General features: G+C 42.4%; 1 protein-coding gene across 1 annotated transcript in view; it reads left to right on the plus strand.

Annotated features, from left to right (window-relative positions):
- PLEKHG2 (pleckstrin homology and RhoGEF domain containing G2) overlaps positions 1 to 14478 on the plus strand; it is a 92085-nt gene extending 77607 nt beyond the window's left edge. The window contains exons 12-19 of the mRNA XM_018576897.1: positions 1175 to 1208; positions 2770 to 2859; positions 4347 to 4448; positions 5615 to 5653; positions 6877 to 6893; positions 7147 to 7431; positions 8424 to 9753; positions 11618 to 14478. Coding sequence (XP_018432399.1) covers positions 1175 to 1208; positions 2770 to 2859; positions 4347 to 4448; positions 5615 to 5653; positions 6877 to 6893; positions 7147 to 7431; positions 8424 to 9753; positions 11618 to 14094 — 4374 coding nt within the window. The 3' untranslated portion in view covers positions 14095 to 14478. The remainder of the gene's footprint in view (positions 1 to 1174; positions 1209 to 2769; positions 2860 to 4346; positions 4449 to 5614; positions 5654 to 6876; positions 6894 to 7146; positions 7432 to 8423; positions 9754 to 11617) is intronic.
- The last annotated feature ends 8611 nt before the right edge of the window (positions 14479 to 23089 follow it).

The following is a 23089-nucleotide window of genomic DNA, read 5'->3' on the forward strand; positions in this document are numbered from 1 at the left end:
GAAAAGAATAAAAAAAACCCTCATAAATGTGCGCCTAAATCCATGACGGTCTTTCCAGCTCTGTTTTTGATGTGGAAACAATAAAATTCACTGAGGCGAGCATACGCAGCACTCAGCAAGAGTCAGAAGGAGCAAAGCTACAACCCGTCAACATTTATTGGTGTGTTGTGGCGTAACATTACTTACCACGTTAGCTATCCATAAAAGTTAAAAAGGTATTATTTAACCCCTTCATGGCCAGAAGCCATTTCAGCTACGGTCATCGGTAGGCAACTTCGGCGCTCAAGCTACCTCTGGCAGTCATGCCTGTGGCTGTCAGAGTCTTGCAATGACTCGTGGGAGTGCGGAGGTTGCCTACCTCTGAGTAAAGGGGGGTAGGTATCCCCACTGCAAGGATTTATAAAAGTTTTGCCCAGAGTTCTTTAATGGCATATTTAACAGACCAAAAGGGGGCAAGTAAGAGAAATTCATTGTTAGGGTTTACATACACTTTAAAGCCTGTAACACACTGCATGCGAATCAGAGTGGAGCGGTGGCACGCCGCCTTCGTGTGCAGTGTGTCATGTCATTTTTCTCTCCAGCACGTCAGCTTGCGAGAGCTCGCATAGCTGAAACAGACATATAGATACCTTGTCGCACTCCTTACCGGGAGGCCCCAATTAAATAAGGGGGGGTGCTCGCAATGACGGCAGATGGCACCACCAAACAATGCAAAAATTTAAGGGATGTCACCAGCACTCCAAAAGTTTTAAAGTCCAAAGTGTTTGTTTATTGGAACGTTGTTCTGGTGACATGATGTTCCAATAAACAAACACTTTGGACTTTATTACTATTGGTGTGCTGGTGACATCCCTTCACTTTAGCTTGCATAGCTGAGCGTGCCGAGATGAAAAATTATAACCCCGCATGTCACGATGTGAACTCTGCGGTTGTTACGGGCGAGCCGATTGGCTGAAGATGCAGTCATTCATCTGGCTGCACTCAGCTCACACACTGCATGCAATGCTCTGTGCCTGACAGCTTTGCTTTGTTCTGCACAGCTTCGCATGCAGTGTGTCACGGGCTTCACATTAAGAAAAAGGTAAAATATTTGTTTAGAAATGTATGGACATAAAAAAGGATTGATCGGAAACCAATATGGATTTCCTTTAATTATTATTTTTTTTTTTTTCAGGCTAAGCAAGTCCTGCTGGAAAACACATTCCAAAGTAAGTTGTACTGAGAGATACAGGAGAGAATAACACCGCATGTCATTCACCAAGGAATAGGAATCATTGAAGACATTTCAGAAAAATGTATTTTTCTACAACTTTTCATTAAAATATAATCCCTCAATTTTGCTTCATTGAAATGTGCTTGAAAAAAAAAATCTATACTTTTTTTGCTTTTGTTTTTTAAAGGTTGGTCCCTCGTCACCAGGTGACGAGGGAGAATGAAGCCGGCTTTCTGGCCAATCAGAAAGCTGGGGGGTGTGTAATGACTTGCCGTCCAGCTTCCTGATTGCCCAGCTTCCCAGTCAATCGGGAAGCCGGGCAGCGAGTCATTACACGCTGCCCCGCTTCCTGATTGGCCGAGAAGCCGACTTCATGCTCCCTCTTCACAAGTGACGAGGGAGCATGGAGCCGGCTTCCCGGCCAATCAGGAAGCCGGGCAGCGTGTAATGACTGACTGCCCAGCTTCCTGATACCGGAAGCTCAAGTATCGGGCTAGCCATTGGAGCATTTGGGCGAGTACGAGTACTCGCCCAAATATTCAGCATCGGCACCGATACTGATACTAGAATCTTTATTGGTGCATCCCTAGTTGTAGTGTTGTATTTAAAGAGTAGTTTTGTTTTATTCATTTAGAGTTCTTTGTATTTGTGTTTTTCCTGTGTTTTTCCCCTCTTGTTCTTTTTTTTTTTTCTGCGCTCGGGTTAAGTGCTCGTTTTTGTCTAAGTGCTAAAAAAAAAAGTTATACTCACCCAATACTTGGAGCTGACTGGCTCTTAGACTGAACCCTGGAGCCTCTCTCCCCCTCAGCTGTGGTCTAGGGTCCCTGAGTGATCATGTACTATACACAGTGTATAGGATGTGAGGACGCCGAGGGACATACCATCGCTGCAGCGGAGAAGGAGACATGCTTCATGGACCAGAGCAGCAGACAGCCGGCTCCACTGTTTGGGTAAGTATGTCTTTTTTTTTAAGCACCTAGACAAAACAGCCTTAATTCCCCGCATTCTCCCACCCTTCAGTGGAACATCAAAGCTATCACCAGGAAAGAATTAGGGGAGAACTAGTTGTGGTATTAGCCTTCAACTTAGTCCCTGCCTACAATTGCCTCCAGGGGCTTCCATTCACTCGGTTCTAATTTTGAGGGTGCGGGGCCTCAAAACTAGATATAGCTACTTTCGCTATATGGAAACTTATGAAAAAACTTTTTAATGAACAAAAAAAAAAAAAGCTAGGGCTTTGGAAATGGTGCTATGTCCGTTTGAGATCTCTTGGTATTTCAGCCAAGGCTCCCATACTGTTTCAAATTCTGCATAGCTGTCCTGCAAAATGCTATGTAATTTCTCGTGGACCATGATCCAATTCATTTTAGATAGCACTAGAGAGAATGGGACCTTTTCAGCTTTCCAGGACCACCAGAAAGTGGAAATACACCCAGTTTAATCTGCTTCAATATTGAGGTATTCACAGGTAAAATGGATAACTGACAGTCAACAGTCTAAAGTGTGTCTCTGGTGGTCCCAAATGAAATCTTTAACACATGGTCTCATTGTTACAGATTCTGCAGATGTCCTAGTTGCTTCAGACAGCCCCAAATCCCCCTGGATGGAGGACCTGTGGACATTTCACCGCAACAGAAGACAATCTGGTAAGAATTATCTGTCAAAAGATATGTGGCCCTCACGCTTACTGTCTCTGGAGGGAGAGTAGACCTCTCCATATAGAAGAGGTTGACCTTGGAGATTCCAAACGTATTCCTCTGTGAAAACATAGTAGCAGGTCCCGGTGCACCTAGCCCAATACCTAAATCTACTCGAAAAGAGAAAATCAAGGGCACTCACGGCAAATCACTCTTCTTTATTGTATCAAAAAAGCGTAACAAAGCCTAAAAACAAATACATTTATCTGGCCATTGACTGTTATTCATCCTGGGCGCATGCTTTCCCAAGGTATTCGGATCTAAGTGCCTTAAAAGAATTGTGCATTCTGCATATGAGATGGTCGTTGGCTGGATGGTTTCATTTACAGAAGAGTGATTTGAGTGCCATTGATTTTCTCTTTTGGGACTGGGAAGAATTATACAGGCCTAATGTAATGTACATATGAATGCCTCTGTGTCTCATAACTCCATAATGTGTCACCCTGCATTGTAAGGTGCTGGCTTCCTTCAAGTATCTTCCAGGAAAGTCACTTTACTATTACTTCATTTAGACTAATCTTCAGACACATCGACATTTCACCTGCCAGCTTTAGAATATGTAGATCAAAATGTAGCACTGAACATAAATTATGGAAATATTCAATAGTGTAACATTTTCTCTGCTTTCTGAGCTCTTTTGGGAGTTAAACATACTAGTGCAGAGTCTGACTGATAGGTAGCACCCAAGCAAAGGCCATCGGCATTCCTGTTTATCAAGCGCATCTCTTTTTACCTTTTTGGGATCCATTAGCCAGCCCCAGGAGAAGGCTCCAGGGTCCCAGAATACTGCTATAACTAGCAGGACAGCAGGCAGCATTGTGAGAAGGAGACCCATCCATAAAGGTGCCCATCCTATCAGTCTTTGGTTAGGTTGATGTCAATCCCCCCTCTCTCACGCAGTTTCCACCTAAAGTGTCACTCAGGTCTCATGTGTTGCCTATGGGGCGAGGATGAAGGAGCCCATACAGGCCTCTCTGCAGAGGTAGGCAGTAGCTGGCACCGCCATGCCTTATGCAGTAAAATGAGACATTTTACATTTTTCAACAACGATCTGTGGACAGTGAAAGTCCGTTCTACAGCAGCCATTCTGTAGAGGGAGAAATTTCCTGGCTAGCATTCCCACCCATGTAGGTCTTGTGTGCAACATGTACGTGAAATGTTAGGGAAAGTAGAAATAACATGAATCTGCTTGGAGGAGTGGAAGAGGTGCCAGAAAAAGCACATATAGGGAAGTGTCTAGTTTGCCCAATGATAAATCTGGCTCTGGTAAGACAATGAGGTTATCAGTCAGAAGAAGGGGCCTTGTGTCTGCTCTGATTTACACTGCAGTTAGCCACTAAAGGTATTTACTTTTCTTATCTTGACATAAATTATGATTCTTCTTACTAAAGGATATTACTTTGTTTTATCTACTGGTATGCTTTTTTTTTTCTCAGAACCTCCTCAGTACATGTGTAGCCCAGGAAAGACCAAGAAATCATTCACTCTCCAGAGTCTTGGCAGCAGCTCCCAACCAAGAAGAGGCCGCAGACTGTCTGGTATGTGGTGCGGGTTGCTGGATATGTAGATGTAATTATTTAAGGGAATCTCCACTTGTAAATTGAACCCGATACCCTGCCACCACACCCCTAAATAAAAAGTATAGACCTCAGATTTGACCAATCCAGTCCTCACTGCCTGCCCAGTAGTGGTATCTGCACGTTGGATTCGTCTTTAATTAAACATGCAAAGATTTCCTGCAATCGTCCAGAGCTAATCGATGCATGTCCGATTACATGTGAATGGCTGAAGCTGTTCATATGAGTGTCGCAGAGCAATTCACAAGACCCCCAATTGTAAATGGGGCCTTAATAACTGTATTTTAACCAACATTTTATATTATAGATCATTGCCACCGGTTTGGTATTATTGTTTAATCATCCACTGGACTATACCCCAATCAGCCATAACATTATGACCACCCTCCTAATATTGAGTAGGTCCCCTTTTGCTGCCAAAACAGCCCTGACCGGTCGAGTCGTGGACTCCGCTAGACTTTTGAACGTAAGCTGTAGTATCTGGCACCAAACCGTCGTTAGCAGTTCCTTTAAGTCCTGTAAGTTGCAAGGTGGGGCCTCCGTGGACACATCCCACAGTTTGCTTGATTGGATCGGGAGAATTTGGAGGCCAATTCAACTTTTGGTAGATCCTGACCACTGCAGACTGAGAACATCCAATAAGAGCTGCAGTTTTGGAGTTGCTCTGAAGCAGTCGCCTAGCCTAGCCATTTCTGCTTCCAACACATCAACTTCAGGAACAACATTTTCACTTGCTGCTTAATATGTCCCACCCACTTCCAGGTGCCATTGTAACCATATGATCAATGTTATTCACTTCAGCTGTCCGTGGTCATAATGTTATGGCCGATTGGTGTATACTTGCAAAGTCCATAACTGTATGCAAGTGTCCCTGGGAGAAATAATGCTGTTTTGAAGGCAAAAGGCATACCAAATATTTCGTTAATTTAGGTTTTTTTTGTTTATGCACTTTGTAGGTTGTTCATTGATAATTGCAAGATTTTTCAAAGCATCCTCACTTTACAGCATTTTGTACAAGTGCCTAAAACATTTTCACAGTACTATATTTCTCCGTGAGGCTTCTTCAAGTGTAAAATAATTGCTCTGAGCACAGCCATGTTCTAAGATATTGCCCTGTCATTTTGCAGAGCCAGCCAAAGAACTCCAAGCTCAGTTTGAACAAAGCGGTAAGTAACATGGTAGCGCAAAGCTCTACAGGTTTCTGTTTAGCAAATACAATTTTGGTCTATGGAAAGTTTTAGCTGGCCTCATGATAGCTGTTAAAAAAGACCTACTGCCCTTTAAATATTCACTGGACATTTGCTGGTTGTCCCCTTTGATGGGTGAACATTTACTGCATTATAAATATGGAAAATGTGTCCAGTAAATGCAGGGCTGGTGCTAGGATTCTTGCCTACACAGGCAAGGTGCATTTTTTTTTTCACTTACCTTCGGCGCAGGAGACCAGCGGCGAGTCAGCACTGGTCCGGTGGGAGGAGCTCCAGGTGGGGTCCTAATTTAGCTGGCCGGCGACATTGCCTTGCGGTAGCGCCGGGCCTGAGTAAATGGACTCCAAATGTTAATGAATGGTCACCTGGTGAATATTCACCAGTAAATATACTGTATATACTTATCAGAACAAACGTTTATTTTGCCGGGATCTTGGCACTGGTATCTGTTGGTGCAGAGGACTTGGCACAGTAAAGTTAAGTATGCAAACAAGGAGTTAAGATTGCTTTTTGTGCTGGTTAGGGTGAGGATTACTGAGAGGGTTTGAGTGAGTGCTACTGGGAGGGCCCTAGTCACACAGGGCTTTAGGCTGGGGCTGAGGATTGCTGCGGCAAGAACCTATGGAATCTTGAGGCAGGAATCCCAGGTGTGTCCATACAGATGCCATCGCTGTGCCAGTTTTAGTTAATGACACATCAGTCAGCAGCAGTCCGCATGTAAACGTAGATGGAACGATTACCTGTGGTTTGGGATAGATGATTGTCCCTGGACTCAATCTAAATGCGTCCAGGGACAATGATCAATTATCTAGGATCGTGTTACCTTTATTATAAGGGTTACTTGAAATGTTTGTGGTAGAATCACTGGGAGGGTTAGTGTAAAGGTTACTGGGAAGGTTAGGGCTAGAGTTAGTAGATGGTTTAGTGTAAAGGTTACTGGGAGGATATGTGTTAGGGATAGAGCGTTAATGTATGGGGCACTTAATGTAGAACATTACTCCCAGCATCAAGAGCTCTATGGTGAAAGCTAATGTATCTTATAACTATGCCCCAGTATCTTGATCATGCTGCATTTATTCCTGAAGACCTAGGGAAAGACAGAACTGCACTTTATAGATTGCACTACTGTAATAAACAGCTAGTTAGCTATTCTAACAGTCTGCTTTTCTTTTTTCATTTAGGTCTGGCACAGATGAAGGTTGGTATATGGTTTTTATAACATTGGGGGGGAAAAGTGTGTCTGAAAACAAATCCTGAAAAAGGTGCTTTGAAGTATATCTTGACCCAAAACATTTTTTTAAAAATTATGGAGCAGATAGTGAAGTTTTCACTATAGTAACATACTTGGGAAATGGAAAGATTTGCTTAACTATCCAAAACGTCAAGAGGGGGGCAGATAAAGCTTCAGCTAATATATAAAACTGCTTAAAATGTGTCTTTTTATTTTGCAGCATGCAGGCAGTGAAGGGGAGCTTTTTCCATCCACCACCTCTCTGCAGTCTGCTGACAGTATATGCACTCTGGAGTCCTGTATCCTGGAAGATACAGGTGAAGGTTGTGAGGAAACTATAGAGGACTCCTCCTTCTGCTTGCCAGATGATGTTTTGTCTGGAAGCCTCTCCATCACAGATGAGATAATGGAGCTACTCAACCAGAGAGGTCTCCGGGCAGATCCTACAAGCACCGAGTCTACAATGACAACCTCAGAAAAGGAAACTAAAGAGAATAAGGAGCAGGTACATTTTATTTAGTTGGAATTCTGGTTAATTGTTATATCTTGTATCCATCAATCACTCATTGGCTGAATTAACAGAAATTGGAAAAAAAGGAAAACTGAATGTGCTGCCCAGAGCAGCTAATCAAATTGTAGGTGTCATTTTCCTGCAACAGGTTAGAATATGACAAGATTCTGACTGTTCGCTGTGGGAAACATTTTTATCTTTACAGTATGTATAAACCATCTACTACATCTGTCCCATCATCAATCGTTTTTACACAACTAAATCCGTAAAGATTTATTGTAAGGCTAATATGGAAGAGAGCACAGGTCACCCATCCTATAACATTCTCTGCATAAGATTCACATGTAGTGCTCTCTCAAATGAGATCCATTGAAAATTACTGAATCATGCTGTAGGTACCATTGTTTTTGATATGTTAGAGCCCAATTGGGATAGTGATGGTGGGTTGGGGCTGCTATCAAGTTGTAAATGCTGTCTGGGTCAACACTGAGTTTATCATTTCTGACAGATTCCTCTTCCTTTTCTGACATCAGTCACGTGGACAGGAAGTGAGGGGAAATCTTTCTTGTGAGAACACATACAGGACAAAAACCCTACCAGAGGATCCAAACATTTCTCAGTGTACTAGAAATATTTTTTGCTGTTTTTGTCCCTGTTGGGGGAATTTCCCCTCACTTCCTCTTTTGTCGGACATCAGATACAGAAAAAGTGGGGAGATCACCAAACGGGCACACAGACAGCAAGTTAACACAGGTTATAATTCTTTCATACTTTAACCCAAACTAAAAATAACAATGTGGCTGGAGTTGAGCTTCAAGTGAATTATTTGCTGAGCACTTGTTTAAAAGTCGTCTGCAGGTAGTGTGCTAGATGTCTTGGTCCCCACATGTATAATGCCTTTATATTTTAATAAAAAAACAGGGTACCTTCTATATACGAAAGAGACTTTGCAAATCTTAATGATATTTTCCTTTCCTTTGTGCTAGGAATCTACAGCCTGTGAAATCAGTCAGCTGGAGTCTGTAGACAATCTTGGTGAGACTGGGAGGACAGGTTCTACACCCCCTGATAATACTCAGGATGCTTACTCCAATGGTAACTTGGCAGCTTCTGACTCTATGGGTGAGTTGAGGAATCAAGAATCATGTTCAGAGATCTCCGACGTTCCTTTCTGCATCGGTTCTTCAAATGAAGTTTTGCAGAAGAAAGACAACAAGGAATTAAATGAAGACAAGTTCGAAGAGCCAAAGATAGAGGAGACTGGCAACAATGCCGGTAAATTGGATGCTTGTAAAAATGAACAGAATTCAGTATGCCCTGGAGAAGGTACAGATGTGCCTCCTGTGCTCAAAGAGAATGTTGACGAATGGGAGGTGCCTGTCAAAAAAGATGCAGAGAACCATGAGCATGCTTCAGAAAAAAAAGATAGAAGCACAAAAGCTAAAAGAGACTCAACTCTGACCCCAGATGACCGGCTGCTAATTGAAAGAATCAAAAACTACTATGAAACAGCAGATGCTGGAGCCTCATACCTTAGCAAAGAGGACAGTATTTCCTACATTCCCACTGGTGTAGTCAAAGACTCAATCTTGAGGTTTAATTACATTATGCAGCAGGAGGTCAAGAAGGATCGAGAAAAGGTAATCTGCAGGACCAATGGGCTTATTTCAGAGAGCAGACAAGTAAACTGTCTTAGGAAACCCCCATGTCTTGCAGCTGAAGAAGCCACAGCTGAGCAAGGAAAGAACAAGGCTTCCACAGAGCAAGAATCAGAGTACAAATCCTGCGCTGAAATACGCAAAGCTTGGAAAGAAAAAGAAAAACCAAACACGCCAGAGACTGTACGGGTTTTAAAAAGAACTAAGTCACAGAGGAAACAACTGATGGAGACAGGCGGTGAACTGGTTATCGTTGAGGAGTCTGATCTAGAACATGTAAGTCAGCTGCCAAAAGAGGTTTCTTTGAAGAAGGAGACAGGGAAAGAGCAGCAGAAGAAGAACAGTGAAGAAAATGCAGGCAAGCAGGATGGTCATCTCAAGACAGAACTTGCCTGCTTAACAAGTGTCACCAATAAACCCACTTGCTGCTCTCCGGGTATGAGCTTATATGAGACAGATGACTTATGCCTAATTGAGAACTCAGAGAAAATAATTAGTAAGGTGCAGCTGTTTGCTAAAATGTACAGTGAAAAAATTGGCAGGCTGAAGACACAGAAGAAGAATGGAGAGAACAGGAGAGCAACAGCTCAGAACAAGGCAACCATGAAGACGCTTCCTCAGGTTGTGGAGGAGAGAATGGGTGAAAGACACAAAACAGGTAAGAACAGCACAAGAAATGTTGTCACATTTTCTATGGATACACAATAAAAACCATAGCGACGTAGAGATCTTTTTGTCTCGGGAAAATTATACACAATTTGTAGAGAAGAGAGCTGGACACAGATCTATTACACTGGAATCCTTCTGCCCCTTCAAAGTTTGTAATAATGTGATTTAGGTTACAGGTATAATAACTATGTGATGCTATGATTTAGACCTGCAAGACATTAATAAATACCTCAGAAAACCAAAAAGGAAACGCTTAAAAGAGAACTATGGGGTAACCTTTTTATCCCATAGTTCGCTTTAGGGTCACAGGAGGACATATACTAACATCCTCCTGTGACCCAAGGCTCAGTATATACTGAGAGCGCCACAGCCGGGAGAGATTCCGACACTGTGGAGATCCACCCAGCTGGCTGATTGACAGCGGGCTCTGCCTATCTAAAGGTAGATCCAGCTGTGCCCGCCCCCTCCCCTGTCCGTTCCTCCAGTCAATGCTGGAGGGGGGGAGTCCCTGCGGGGAGCGGTGACTGTCAGTCACGGCTCTCTGCAGGGAGTTGATCGGGAACTGAGCGAGTGACGGTATGCGTTTGCTCACTTCCCGATCTATAGAATCGTAAATCACTCACCTCATAGTTCTCCTTTAAGTGTGTACCATGGTTCCTGACTTGCTGTTCAGGTAGACTACGTACTTACCAGCACCTGGTTCAACCCTTTCGTGGGTCAGCACCTGGGTGACTTGCAATGATCAAACCTTGTAAGTCATAAGAAAGTGGTGCAGGATATTTGAGTGTGGGTTTTTTTGGGTTCAAAAACATACAGTATGTGAATTTTAGTGTAAGCTCCCTTGTCCCCCTATCTCCCATCCATATCACTTATCATCAGCCTTCCACTTTAACTGTCCTTCCCCCTAGTTTAATCTCTTAATCTTGCCTCTAAAAGTAACTTCCTAACATTTCACACAAACCTTCCACCCATTATAAAATGTTAAAATCCCAGGTCTTGGCAAACTGAAGGCGGTATAAAATGGCTATTATTACCTTTTTACATTATTATCTTATTACTTGCTAAAAAAAACTCTTTTTAAAACCTCAAAAATGTAAATTACCAGGTCATGGAAATTGCCATCCTTTATGCAAAATTTAGACCATAAGAGGATAATTTATACATGGGCATTAGGTCAGAAAGTGAACAGTATGATAGTTGCATTCTTAATGTCTAACATAATAGGTAGAATTGCCCATTAGTGTTATAAATGAAATACTCCTTGTTAAGGAAACCTATATTACATATATACAAAACCTTTGGCAAACATCAATATAGTGAACATTGCTTAACTCTGTTTAAAGTGTATGTAAAGCCAAATGGTTAAGACGCATATTTTTTATTTTTTTTTGCTGTCCCTTTGGGGCATGATGTTCCTTTCTCTTCCTGTCCAAGAAACACAACAGGAAGTGATAGGAAATCTCTCCAAAGTAAGGAAATAATCCCTCTTAGGCAATTGTTACTACAACAGGTGTCCCTATTATAAGATTTCCTCTCATCTTCGGTTCCAGAGAAAACTCCAAAATTTTCAATTTCCCATCACTTTCTGTCATGAAGACAATGGTCACTGGGACAAACAGCAAGGGGTAGTGTCCATACCCAGGACACAGACAGCAACAAAACACAGACAGCAATAAAAAAAACCTGACAGGCGTTTGATTATTTCCATACTCTATGCAAAACCAAACAGAACTGGGTTTACATACACTTTAAGAACATATTGCAATTGGTTTAGCTCCATTGCATGAAAAGAGAGCCTTTTTCAAACTCATAGTTTACTAATATGAATGTGTTTTTATTTTTTTGGCATCTAGAACCTCAGATCTGTGGGCACCTAACGATCCGAGAAAATTTACTTCACATTAATTGTGTTCAAGAAAATGGCCTTTTCCTTCCTGCAGTTCGTGAGAATTCTTCAGATCTGAGCAAAATGGAGTCTCTTAAAGTTCAGCTCCCAGTAAAAGTGCCGCTCTCAAAGTCACCAGATATACATCTGGTTGTCCTAGTGCCAGAAGAAACAATTCCTAATGAAACAAAGGAAATAGAAGAGTTCTCTGTTAATGCCTTTAGACCTATAGAGGAACCACCAGCCAATGATGACTTTGTTCCTGAACTAGTGCCAACGCCTATTTGTCTGTCAGAACATATCACAGAAAATGACATTACCGAACTGAAATCTTGTCCATCAGCAGATGAAGGATTTACACAAAACTATGTTAAATGTACAGACCTGGAGGAAACCAGTGTTTTAGAAATGAATGTGTCCGAAAAATTCAGGATTTCAGAAGGCCAAAAGACACTTCATATTGAACCAGAAAACTGTACCACAGAAGATCACAAATTAAGAGCAGCAGAAGAACTGGAATTAATAACATCAGGTAACAGTGAGATATCGCCTAATGAATTAACTACAGTGAGAATATTAGGAGAAAGCTGTGATATGTACCAGAAGGATGTGGAGTTCTCAAATATAACAGAGCTTCCTAACATATCAGAAGTCATTGCCTGTGATGAGACACAAGAAACAAGCTTGCCTGAGCCAGTCAATAATATATGTGCGACTGTGCCACATTGTATAAGAAGAGAAACTAACATGTCCCAGTCACCAATACAAGTTATGGAAAATGGCTCCCATTCAGGCTCTGATAGCAGTCTTCTTGGCTCCCATGATGCATCTGGAAGCAAACCCTCTGAATCACGGGTTCAGAGAAGCAGAGGCATCTCCCCAGCTGTTATGGATGTCATGCAAAGGCTTCAGCTTGACTCTACATTTGCTATTCCGTCCCAGCCAAATGTAAACAACACAAAGAAATTAAGTATGGCAACTCGGTCCTCATCCTTCAAGAGTAATACTTCAACTGCCAAAGAATTCCAAGGGATGCTGCAGCCTCATATTAAACCACAGCAGAAAGTTGTTGCAAATCCTGGCCTCTTCTCTCCGGCAACTTTGCAAAGGAAATTATCAAGAGCAATGGCCTTGTCCAAGAATGCTCCACAATCTCAACAGTCATTTACAAAGAGAAGTCCCATGACAAAAGCTAGAAGTGCAGATACAGAAACACTGCCTTCACTTACAAGGTACCAATGTTCTGTTCGTAGTCCATCACCGTATAGAAATTCATTATATTCGGGGCTACCTTTGAGTGATACTAAACCTAGGGGGCCAACAAGCAAAACAGGGGTGGATAGCAGGAAGGAGGGAGATATGAATCAAAGTGACTCCAAAATAACAGAAACTGTGCAAACACAAGAAGTTCCTCCCAATCTATTACTCCACCATTCTACCACTCAAAAGACAAACAATGGAAATAAAGGATTAGATAGGCCTGTCAGTCTTTATCCTGGTTCTGCTGTTCTCATAGCAATACCGTGTCCTTCATCCATGAAACAAACTCCAACATCCACAGCTTCCGAACCAAATTCACGGGTCCAATCACCACTAACATTGCGTTCTAGAATGTTCTCTCCACCCCCTAATCAAAATATAACAGGTCCAAAACCTTCCCGCATACCCTCCTTCTCCAGTAGCAGAGCCTGTGCATTTACTCCTCTTTCATTTAGTAGCTTGGAGAGGTCTTCTTCCTCATCAGCCAATTCTACTCCAACTTGCACAAGTCCTCCTGCTCAGCCATGGTCACCTGGGTTCTCATTCCACTCTAGAAAATCTTGTGGAAACAATATACCCACTGGTGGAGACCATCCTGTCAGCCCAAGTGCAATTAGTCCAACAGCTGCACCAAGCGAAGAAAGCAAATTTTGGTGTTCAAACAAATCACCCCCATGTCTGGCTTCCGACGGGGGTCCACTTAGCCCTGGGATTAGCACTCATGAGCTAACCAGCATCCACTGGCCTGATGTTCATGAGCTGCGAACAAAGTATGGACCCTTTAAGACACAGCAATCCATCACTCATGAAAGAAAGTATGATCTGAGGTCACCAACTCCATTTAGACAATGCAAGTCTATGGATGAAACACCAAACCTGTTTTCCAAAATTGCATCTCCGTTAATGTCAGCACCCTCACATTCCCCAACCATAGAACATAGTGAAACAGTAAAACCCTGTGAGAGTATGGAGAAATGGGACTTTGCTGACACAAAGGACCGAACCACTTTAAAGGCAAGTTACTCCACCACTGTTAACATACAGATTGGTGGTAGTGGTAGAATAGCCTCTTTCAGCAATGCTCAGGTGAGTCTTACGCACCCCTTGTTGCAAGCACCAGAATACCCAACCTCACGGAAGGTCAACATCAATGGAAGCACCTTAGACAATAAAATGAATCTGTGAACTGTAGGAGACAATATTGGAGGGATGCATATGCCAATGCCACCTCCCCAAACGTTGCTGTAAATTCAATGCTGAAAAAAATTGAATTCACAGAACAAAACAATCATATATGCCAAAGATAAGACACAGCAGTATGTCCAAGTGCACTTTTTTTCTATGTAGAACTTGACGACAATGTGCCAATATGGCCAACACCATGACTGTTAGCCAGAATTTCAGTAGTTATAGGTTCATTGATATTGCACTTACCATGAACAGTTTGCACCAAAGACACAATGGTCAATGTATTTTAATGTCAGATATACCACATAAAAAACTGATGGTTTGAGCAACTGTAAAAAAATATATATATGTATACAAAACAAAAAAACCTCCGTCCGCTTCAGTTGAGGATTTGCTATGATGAAATATGTTTAAACTTTACAGCCATATCTGCAACCTGTGTTGTCCAGCAGAACAACGATATGATAGGCAACGTTGCAAAACACATACTACAAAACAGTGTTTTATCAATTTTAGATGGTCATGTACCGTCACCACAACCTTCACTAATACCATCAGCACCACTTGTATTTATGCCATTACTTATTTCCAGCAGGGTCTTTGCAGGTTACTTGGTCTACCTACATCTATTATCTAGCTACATCTGCTATCAATGTCACTCTCTGTTTCACTCAACTGTTTCTGGTGTTCATCCCATTGTCATGCACACCCTGCTCTGAAAGATTTAAGACACCAGTCTCACCAAACTGACCTTGGTTCCTTTAAATGGATTGTTGTTTTTACTAGATTTGCACTTTTTTTTCTCTTTTGATGGCCATTAGGCAGTTGGTGAAGCATGTGTAATAAAACTGTGGACCAGAAGTAGTCTCTCCTTTGGAATGTACCTAGTCCTCCATTTAATTGCCAAAGCACCTGCCATGTGCCAACCTAAGTATGGACCTATACCACCAAAAGTACAGACCCTATACCTTTGGAAGAAATCCTGTAGGACAGCCTTCCACAGCAGTATTACTGCTACAATTTCCACAGCAGTATTAAAAAAATTCAGTTGATCTGATTCATTGAAGCAAAAGGTTCAGTGATAGCTCTCAGTTATCTAATCATTATCTGACTGGTGGCTGTCCTTTTGCCAATCAGGTCAAACGCCAATTACAAGCTTTCTTGGGTAAAAGAAGTGCTGGTAACATTGGTAGATGAATGTGTAAAGGTTTAATGGACTTCTCAGAGCAGGACATGGCTATGAAGGCCGCATAGCATACAGTGACATTTCTGACCACACACCTTGCCAACAAACGGCTTCTGAGTTTAAAGTGTATGTGTATTCCAAACTTTTCTTTTTAGTTTTGGGCAGACTAGGAAAGGCGCTAAGACTCCAGTCAGTTTATTTTTTGCTGTTTACGTCCTGTTGGGGAGATTTCCTTTCCTGTTATGCAAACATAACAGGAAGTGAGGTGAAAACCCCTCTTAGATAGTTGTCCCCAGAACAAATGTCCTCCTTGGAAAATTTTCCTTCACCTCCCATTCTGGGGACAACTGTAAAATGTTGGATTTCCCTCCACTTTCTGTCTCGGACACCATGGTCACCAGGTGCATCTCCCTAGCAGGGACACAGACATTAATTAAAAAAACTGACATGGGTTCTAACCCATGTCTACTATTAAAAAAAACTCAAAAAGCGTTCTCATCAGAAAAATGTTCTCATCCATATAAAAAAAACTCAACCATATAGCAAAAGCCCTGAAATATTTACAAAATTTCCAGAAATGGTTACTTAATACTGGCAAAATGAGATTACTTGTTACTATAATATTGCTAGTTATCTTATGAACATAAAATTGATGGGTTTTTTTATGCCTCCAAAAAATGAGATAATTAAACGGTATTGAGGTTAAAACATGTTATCTTTTTAATGACGGATCTTATTTCAGAAATAAAATGAAAACTGATTTAAGGATTCATAAGCATATTTTAGAAGCACTGCAAGACAATCAGATGGCCTTGGTCAATTAATTAAAAGCACTTTGTCAGTAATCCCAATGAGTAGCAATAAAGCCTGTCTTATATTTACAGAATGCCTGTAGCACTTATTAACTAACATAACTGAACATATATTATATGTATGTAAACTGCAAGTGTCCCAATAAGATTTTTCCTTAAGTGTTGTCAGGTCAGTGAAAGACTAATTCTGATTGGTTACTGAGTTAGAGTACTTTGGACACTGATTCTTGGCATGCTGTCTTGGTCACTTCAACAAACCAGTCACATGGAAGATAAACTTAAAGCCCATCTCTGGCCAAATATTGCGTCCCCCATCTTTCCCTCTCCACTCCCACCCATTAACTTTTTTTAAACCTCCGTTCACCTTTTTGCTTACCTGAACCTGCTGTGACATGTTCCTCACCGACACCTTTTCCTGGAATGGAAACCAATGATCCGGTGCTGCAGTCTGTGTCCTCTTTTGACTAGTCCCCTTGGGTGATGTCATCCCATGGCTGCAGTCTTCGGGAAAACCCTGTTATTGGACAGCCAATGGGAAGTGCAAGTCCAAGTCACCGCGGCAGTGACATTGGCACCCCAAAAAGAACCCTTTCATTCTGCAATGAGCAAGTTATGTTATGTGAATGGGAACATGTAACAAATATGACACAGATGTTATCCCAATTTGGCAGCCAAAGTGAAAATACAAATCAAGGGGCTTTCTTTTTTTAATTACTCAGAAATTAGTTAGTAGGGGAGTAAAAGGTTTTGGGGGCAGGTCACATTTCCATCAGCTTTTAGAAATCCCTTTAAATTTATTGGGACAGGTATATATTACATATTCAATACTAAACATCGACGCAAACCTTGTACAGAGTTTGTCGGCCTGTGGCTTTTCATTATGGTGGGACTACACATTCCTGGCATACTTTGTCGGGCTTGCCAGTCCATGCACACTAATGTACCATAGACGTGAATGGGATGTTGCTCCTGCAGTACGGGCACACCCTTTCAAGCAAGTAAATGGAGGGACCAAAGGGAGAGTAAATATAGGCAGCTGCAGAGGTCAGAATTAAAGTGAACCTGTTGCTTTGCCTTGTACATGCAAAGCTTACATTCACATTAAGGTGGCCTAACATGTTAGATATGGAGGCATCATCCAACTTTCTGCAATTTATTCCTCAGTTGGTGCATGAATATTTATGATCAGATCACCTTAGCATGTACTCTATATAGCCAAATCCCAAATTATTGAGTTTTTTCAGTGACGGTTACTGTTATTACTAAAACAAAGAAAGACCCTTTAGACAACTGTGTGCTTCCAGCATCCTGTCAACAGTTTGGTGAAGGTCCTTTTCTGTTCCAGCATGACTATGGCCCTGTACTCAATGCCAGGTCCATAAACACATGGTTTGATGAGATGGGTGTGGAGAAACTCAAGTGACCTGCAAAGAGCTCTGACCTCAACCTAACTGATCAACTTTGGGATGAATTAGAATGCCAATTGTGAGGCAGGTCTCAACCAACCTTAATAACTGATCTCACAAATGCTCTTTTAGTTGATTGGGCACAAATTCTCACAGACACACTGCAAAACCATTGTGGAAAACTTTAGCAGAAGAGTGAAGGCTTCACATTAATGCCCATGGTTTTGAAATGCAAATCCAGTAAGATCATATAGCTATAATGGTCAGCTGATCACATACTTTTGGCCATATAGTGCACGATTATGCCTATGGAGCCGGAAGGGCAGAGTGCTGCAACACACCACTAAGCTTGCTTACCTTAAGATGAAAATAGTCACAAATGGATATCAATATTCAATATAGCCAGCAGCTATTTTGCTTAAGATCAGTAAGGTGTGGCGATCTGATATTGTTATGCCTAAAGCCAACTTTGAACTGTCAACATTTCACAGATGCCATATACTTTGTCACTTCCTTTCATTTTTCCTAAAACAAGGAAATATTCTTAGAGTTGTCTCCATCTAAGCCTGTAATAAGATAGTATGAATAAAAGTGTTTTTAGTGAGGTGAAGAGAAGAAAGTTGTTTGGAAGTCAGAAGATTGGAGATGTTTGTGGGATTTTTGTATGTGAGCCATACTGTGAATTGGTTGCAGAATGTGAATGTGAATGCAAAGACTAACGTTCCACCATTTTCCATGGTATATCAATAATACACCTACATTAAAAGCTTTAGAAACCGGGCAGTGCATAGTCAATGTGCACATTTCTGTAACATATTGCCACCAATCAGAATTCAGGTTGCTGTAGCTTGAGTGGGGATTGGTTGCTATGAGTTACAACACCTTCTTTATCTGACAATAATATATTTAGTCTCCTATTGGTGCTCCAACTTCCTTTAGTAATTTCAGTTTCTTGGGGGTGTGTTGAAGGCAAAACATTAATCTTGCAAGATGACAAACTTCTGAAACGTATTGTAACTCATTACTGTGTTAGAGCTTATCAACTGGTAGCAAACCACCTACAGGTACCCTCATGGATGACCGTTGTCTCTAACACATGTAGGATTCCAGTAACATTCAGCCTAGTTACAAGGCCTCCCATTCAGTAAAAAGACATTGGACCCACTGCAGGTAAATAGATACTCCAGAAAATGTTAGTTAAGTATATTTGTTCATTTATGAATATCCTATTTATGACAAAATAGGTTTTTGCCCAGAAAGTGGAAATACGCTTTACATTATAGCCTGCCTTTGTGTGACTTTCAATGATAAAGAAAAGCCATATGCACTAAAAATTTCATTACACTGCTTTCCTTATAATGTATTTCCAATGGTCTTCAGTCAGTGTGATAGATTTCCCCAACTGTCCTTTCCCTTTTTTTCTTACCATGTGATCACACTTCTCTGACCAATCTGTCCCTTCTATGGTATGACAAGGTTTGTTTACAAGGAACCTGCAAGGATACGAGTATATCAGCTGGCACTGTGATTTTTAATGCTTTGTGAGCGTGGGTGAGGCATGGGCAGTATGACCTTTGACCCACCATATATAAGAATACAGAAGGACCTTTACGAATGGCTAGAATCCTACATTAAAGTGGTTATGAAAATCTAAGAGGCCTGTTTGGACAGCATGGTTACATGCACATTTTGCTTTACATTTACCCCATGCTTTGAGTTCTGCAATTACTTTATCTCCATTCATTTGATCAAAACCAGTATTTGTTGATGCAAAAGCATATATAGGCTATTAATACATTGGAAGTGTATAAGAGCAGAAACTATAATACCCTAGTCTATTTTCATCATAGAAAGTGCAAAGAACCCCAACACAGAATGGTACGCAGCGCTGTTATATCACTCATCACTGAGGGTGGTGTAGATATGTTGTGCTATTGGAATCTACATTTAGGGTGCACTGTGATCACAGAACATGTCGGCACCCTGTGATATTTATACTGGGCGGTGTAATTTAAACCTGGGAGGTAAATCAGTTGTGTAAATAGATTTGAGCGATTATTAATCTTGGTAACCTGAGGCTCATTTTCTATAACTGTACAATACATTTATGTAATCTTTTGTATTGTCAATAAAAAAAAACTTACTACAGTGTGGTTTTTGTCATTTATTCCAAAATGATTTGCATTGTTTTTTGTCATTGGTTGAATTAGCCCCGATCACTTTTGTAGTGTGTTAACACATGTTGGTGTGATGTGGTTCCATTCATTCCTAATAGCACCCCAACACACCTGCACTGCAAATGAATTCATATTAATGGGCTGCCCTAAGGGTTCGTTCACACCATATGCAGTGCGTTCTGGTCCGATTCTGGCCGGAACGCACTGCCTCGCATGGGAATGGCACCGTAGCCACGCCCTCCGGCCGCAATGCGACCACCTGCACGGGATTGCAAGGCACATTGTGCCTGCAGTGCGGTCTGGTGCGGTGCGATCAAAATGCTGCAAGCACTATTTTGATCGCCAGAATCGGGCCGGAACGCACTGCAACTGGTGTGAACGAGGCCTAAAGCCCAGCTGCATGTAAATGAAAAGGTTCCCCTTGCAGTGGGGCTACTCCTGCACTGCAAGGAAAAAACGCTTGTTTATGACTAGGAGACAGGAAAAAGCTATTTTACTTACCTCATCCCCACTCACCCGGAAGTCGGCACTCTCCTCTCCTCCTTCCATTACACTTTTGTAGTGTGTTAAAATGCGTTGATGTGATTTGGTTCCATTCTTTCCTAACAGCACCCCAACACACCTGCATTGCAAATAAATTCAAATTAATGGGCTGCCCTAAAGCCCAACTCCAGGGAAATGAAATATTTTTCCTGCACTGCAAGGAAAGACTGCTCGTCTATGACTACGAGACAGGAAAAACTGTTTTACTTACCTCATCCCCACTCATGCCCGCCGCCATCTTGGAAGTGGAGCACATGGCGCTGCAGTTGTGTGGCATTGGATGACATCATGTGCTGAACGAGCAGGGGCCATTCTGTATTCTGCGCGCCGCCATCACGGAGTATATGTTGGTATACATCAAGAAGGCGGCGGCCGAAAATGCGCACGCCGCCATCTTGGTGTACACCAAGATACACTCCAATATGTGCATGTGCAAAACGCGCCAGCTGCCGAGATGGCCACCACTCGTTCTGCAGTTTCATTGTGCAGTTTCGGATTCGGAGGCTTTGTTGCCTCCGAGCATAAAAATGTGTTTCCTTTGATGAAACGAATGAAAATGTTTTTCGTTTTCATTTGTTTCATCCACAACAAAACAAATTGCCATGCACATGTCCAGTCCTTAGACTGCAAAGGGGAGAAGAGGCAGTGGGGACTGGGCTAGCAGCCTGGAGGGAGTGGCAGGAGCAGGGATCAGGTAAGTAAACAGCTTTTTCCCCTCCCCTAGGCAGTTTTCCATGTAGTGTTGCTGCCCCTGCACTGCAGTGGAAAACGTTCATTTCCCTGGACTTGGGCTTCAATGCAATGGACACCTGAAAATGATTTAATGCAGCACACCTGACCACAACAGTGTGGGCCTAACATCTTTCCTTAAGAGGTCTCAAACACAGAATGTGTGCTACTACTCCAGTATGGGTATAAATGGAAAATAAGGCGTGAAACATTTAACTTTACTTGTCCAAATAGGTATCCAGGCTTCCCCTGCCAGCAGGTTACATGGCATATCCCGAAGGGGAGGATCACTGCTGGGCTGCAATTGCTGATTGTCTGGCTAGGTCAACATCTCAGCCCCCCACACATATTCAATATAGACCACTTTGCTGTTACAACCTGGGGGCAGAGTTGTAGGAACTGAATAGTTTAGGAGAACTATGGGGTAAGTGTTTTTCCCCATAGTTCTCTTTAGGGCCACGGGAGGACATATACTAACCTCCTCCTGTGACCCAAAGCTCAGTATATAGCGAGCTACAGCTCGCTGTATACTGCAACCGGGACAGATCCCGACAATGCTATCAAGATCCACCCAGCTGCGTGAGTGACAGCTAGCTCTGCCTATCTAGAGGCAGAGCCAGCTTTACCCGCCCCCTCCCCGTCCGATCCTCCACTCAGCGCTGGAGGATCGGAGAGGGGAGAATCCCTGCGGGGAACTGTGGCTGACAGTCACCGATCTCTGCAGGGAGATGATTGAGAAGTGAGCGAGCGCCGGTATGTGTTGGCTCACTTCCCGATCTATTGAGCCGACCTGTGACAGTTTCATTGTCACACGTCGGCTCGAACTATGAGGATGAGTGATTTTCACTCACCTCATAGTTCTCCTTTAATTAGTGTGTGTTTACCCTTTAAATACATAGATAAGGTAAAGAGGAAACCATGTGTATCTAAAGCCGAAACTTTTATTTATTTATTTTTTGGAGTAGTGTAAGGTTAAAACCCCTGCCAGCTTTTATCTGTTTTTACTGGGGAGGTTCACTCTCTCTTTGTCCTGAGGACACCACTGTTATCAGAACAGGAAAAGAGACTAATCTTCTCATAGGGACACTTGTTCTGGTGACAACTAAGATGGGATTTCCTCTCATTTATTAATATTATTATTATACAGGATCTCTATAGCGCCAACAGTTTGTGCATCGCTTTACAAAACTAGGGGAGCCAATACAGTCAACAATACATTTTCAGTACAGGAAGGTAGTGTTGGTTATGTGTTTAGATGAAGTACTGAGATCTTGAGGAATGCTGAATTAGGTTTTACTTGCTTAGGGCTTGTTCACACCGAATGCGCTGCGCTCCAGAGCGGTAGCTGCTGGAACACACCGCAATCCCTCACAAAACTTCCCCCTGTGTTCTGGGGCGAGAGGGGGCGTGGCAGTGCATTGAATTCAATGGCATTTGCCACCATAGATTCACCAACATTTGCACTGGCTTCTAATCGCCCGCCCCCCCCTCTGCCAATCCCTGCACTGGCTACCAATAGCCCAAAGGGTAACATTCTAAATATTAATGACTTAAAAAGCCATCCACAACTCTGCCCCCGGATATATGTCAAACCTTGTCTCAAAGTATCACCCTAACTGTCCCCTCCGCTCATCCCAAGACCTCCTGGCTTCCAGTTCCCTCATCAACTCCTCCAGGACTTCTCTAGAGTCTCTCCCATCCTCTGGAGCTCCCTACCCCAACCTGTCTGTCTCCCACTCTGCCTTTAGGCGATCCCTAAAGACTCATCTCTTCAGGGAAGCCTATCCCACCTCAACCTAACCACTCAACCATCAGGTGCTCAAACAATTCATCCCCACACAGCTACCTCTTCATGTATCACTGGTCCCTTCCTTTTAGATTGTAAGCCCTCACGGGCAGGGCCCTCCTTACCATCTTGACTTGTGATTGTAATGTCTTCCTTATATTGTAAAGCTCTGCGCAAACTGTTGGCGCTATATAAATCCTGTATAATAATAATAATAATCCTTCCATTCACCAATGTACCCCAGGGCTAAGGAACGACTAGCAGGGCAGAGCAGGTACACACGTTATTCATTCACCTATAAAAGCAGCCCAGCCATACTTACCTCTCCAGTACTCTGCGTCTTCAAATGCCGT

Source organism: Nanorana parkeri, unplaced genomic scaffold (assembly GCF_000935625.1).
Source record: "Nanorana parkeri isolate BGI_ZX_2015 unplaced genomic scaffold, ASM93562v1 scaffold80, whole genome shotgun sequence".
Taxonomy (NCBI): domain Eukaryota; kingdom Metazoa; phylum Chordata; class Amphibia; order Anura; family Dicroglossidae; genus Nanorana; species Nanorana parkeri.